The sequence below is a fragment of the Octopus bimaculoides genome, chromosome 17 (genome assembly GCF_001194135.2).
Source record: "Octopus bimaculoides isolate UCB-OBI-ISO-001 chromosome 17, ASM119413v2, whole genome shotgun sequence".
In the NCBI taxonomy this organism is placed as follows: domain Eukaryota; kingdom Metazoa; phylum Mollusca; class Cephalopoda; order Octopoda; family Octopodidae; genus Octopus; species Octopus bimaculoides.
Genome location: NC_068997.1, coordinates 52265582 through 52268052, shown reverse-complemented (window position 1 = coordinate 52268052; position 2471 = coordinate 52265582). Strand labels below are relative to the sequence as shown.

General features: G+C 32.8%; 1 protein-coding gene across 1 annotated transcript in view; it reads right to left on the bottom strand.

The window, feature by feature from the left end:
- Positions 1 to 2471, bottom strand: part of LOC106883293 (band 4.1-like protein 4) — a 109093-nt gene that overhangs the window by 23578 nt on the left and 83044 nt on the right. The window contains exons 2-4 of the mRNA XM_052973907.1: positions 2207 to 2311; positions 1037 to 1079; positions 633 to 711 (exon numbers count right to left, since the gene is read on the bottom strand). Of these exons, the coding sequence (XP_052829867.1) occupies positions 633 to 711; positions 1037 to 1079; positions 2207 to 2311 (227 nt within the window). The remainder of the gene's footprint in view (positions 1 to 632; positions 712 to 1036; positions 1080 to 2206; positions 2312 to 2471) is intronic.

The following is a 2471-nucleotide window of genomic DNA, read 5'->3' as shown; positions in this document are numbered from 1 at the left end:
ATATACATATACATATATATACATATACATATACATATACATATATATACATATACATATATATACATATACATATATATACATATACATATATATACATATACATATATATACATATACATACATATACATATATATACATATACATATATATACATATATATACATATACATATACATATATATATATATACATATACACATATATATATACATATATACATATATACATATATACATATATATATATACATATATATATATAAGAAAGCTAGCGAATGTAAGAAAGCTAACGAATGTGTACAGCAACAAAGACGAAGAAAATTAAACAAGAAAACGGAGAACATGGTACACAATTACAAATACAACAAGAAGTAACACACACACTATGCAAAGTAGAAGCTGCAAGGAATATGTGAGGACAGTTATCAGCATGTTACTCTTTTCAAATCAATAACAGGTTTATTTTTACTTCTTTCAGATCCTCCATAACAGATAAAATGCTAACACGAGAAATGGAACAGTACACAAGCACACGATCACACAACCATCAATGTAGTTACTGCTACACACACACATACACACGCATCTGAGTGTGTATGTGTGTGTATTCACTATGATATACAACTTACCTTGTTATTTCTTCTCGTAATTTGCAAGGATCTGCTGTATAGAACTTCACCACAAAATACAATGTGAAGGACGTGGACCCTAAAATTAGAAATAAAAGGGGATTTTAAATCTTTTATTTTATGGGACCACAAAGTACATTGTGAAGGATATGGGACCTATAATTTGAAATAAAGGGTTCTGACATTTCTTAAAGAATAACAAAGGACAATGTGAAGGATGTGGATGCTATAATTAAAAATAAGGGGTCTGAAACATAAGGGACCACAAAGTAGAACATGAAAGCTGTGGACCCTTTCAAAATGAAGGGCTTTAAAACAAAGGGTTAAAATGGTGACAATGATGACTATGGTAATGATGAATGAATGAACGAAAGAGTAAGATGAAAACAGAAACTACGTCTTACCTTTTAATTGAGAAGAAATAGTCTTATTGGAATCCAGCCAATGCTGCAGAAATAGAAGAAAAAGACTACAATTGGCATTGAAAGTGGATTAAAGAATAAAGATTTAAAACAAGAAATTTGGTAAAATTACTATTTTTAAAATCTCACAATGAGAGATATTCAGCAACAGTACTTTGGAGTAAAGATTGTTTGCCAACATAACATGGCAGTCCTGGTTTAGGACGAATACACAGATATTGTTTTGAGCTGAGTGGGGGTGCTAGATTCCCTTGTTCGAAAATATAAAGACACAGATCGTGTCGTATAGCCAGCTGGAGACAATGTCTCCTGGGGCTAAATTACAACAACATTAGTCCTAAACCAGGACTGCCATGTTATGTTGGCAAACAATCTTTACTACAAAGTACTCTTGATGAATATCTCACATTGTGAGATTTAAAAATAGTAATTTTCTAATTTATAAATCAGTGACTAGTTGTCACTTTGAAAACTATATATCTCGAATGGGAATTTGGCAGTGCTACCTATAGCCAAACAATTATTCTGAGCTGATGAAGAAAAATAACCTGGTTTTCATGATACACAGTGTTTTGAGCTGAGTGGGGGTGCTAGAGTCCCTTGTACAAAAATATAAGGACACAGATCATATCGTATAGCCAGCTGGAGACGATGTCTCCTGGGGCTAAATTACAGCAACATTAGTCCTAAACCAGGACTGCCATATCATGTCGGCAAACAATCTTTACTCCAAGAAATTTGGTATGAACTCTGGAGCTACACTAAAGTTTAAAGCTTAATTCTTTAAACCCATCAAGCACAATTTTATTTAACTTTACTCCTGGAAGACAAAAATGTGAACAGCCACATAGTTTTGTATCTATGGTTCGTTAATTAGCTGAAAAATCGTTATCAGTTGTAAACACAAAACAAGCCCAACTGCCTTTTGCATCTTTCAAGAATGAAGATGATGATGATGATGGTGATAATGGTGATGGTGATCATGATCATGATGATGACAAGTGGTTATGATAATGTTGATGGTGATGATGACGACAACAACATTGATGATGATGATGATCAAGATGGTGATAATGACGATGGGAACAACAATGTTGACGATGAGGATGATGATGATGATGATGAGTAAAGATGGAACTGTTAAATAGTTACCGATTGGTTATTCTGATCCAGGAATCTCAAACCAAAGTAGTCCCTTTCTAATAGATTGACATGGTCAAAGACTTTCCTCAGCAGACAATTGGCCCTGGCAGATGGCTGGAATAGAAACAGGAATCTGTTAGCTTACAATTTAACTGTACAATGGATGAGAAGAGCATTCAATTACTGTTTGTGGCTTTAGAACTATTTTCCTTGTAAAAAGAAAATTTAAACATCGCTAGCTATATTATATATATATATATATATATATATATAT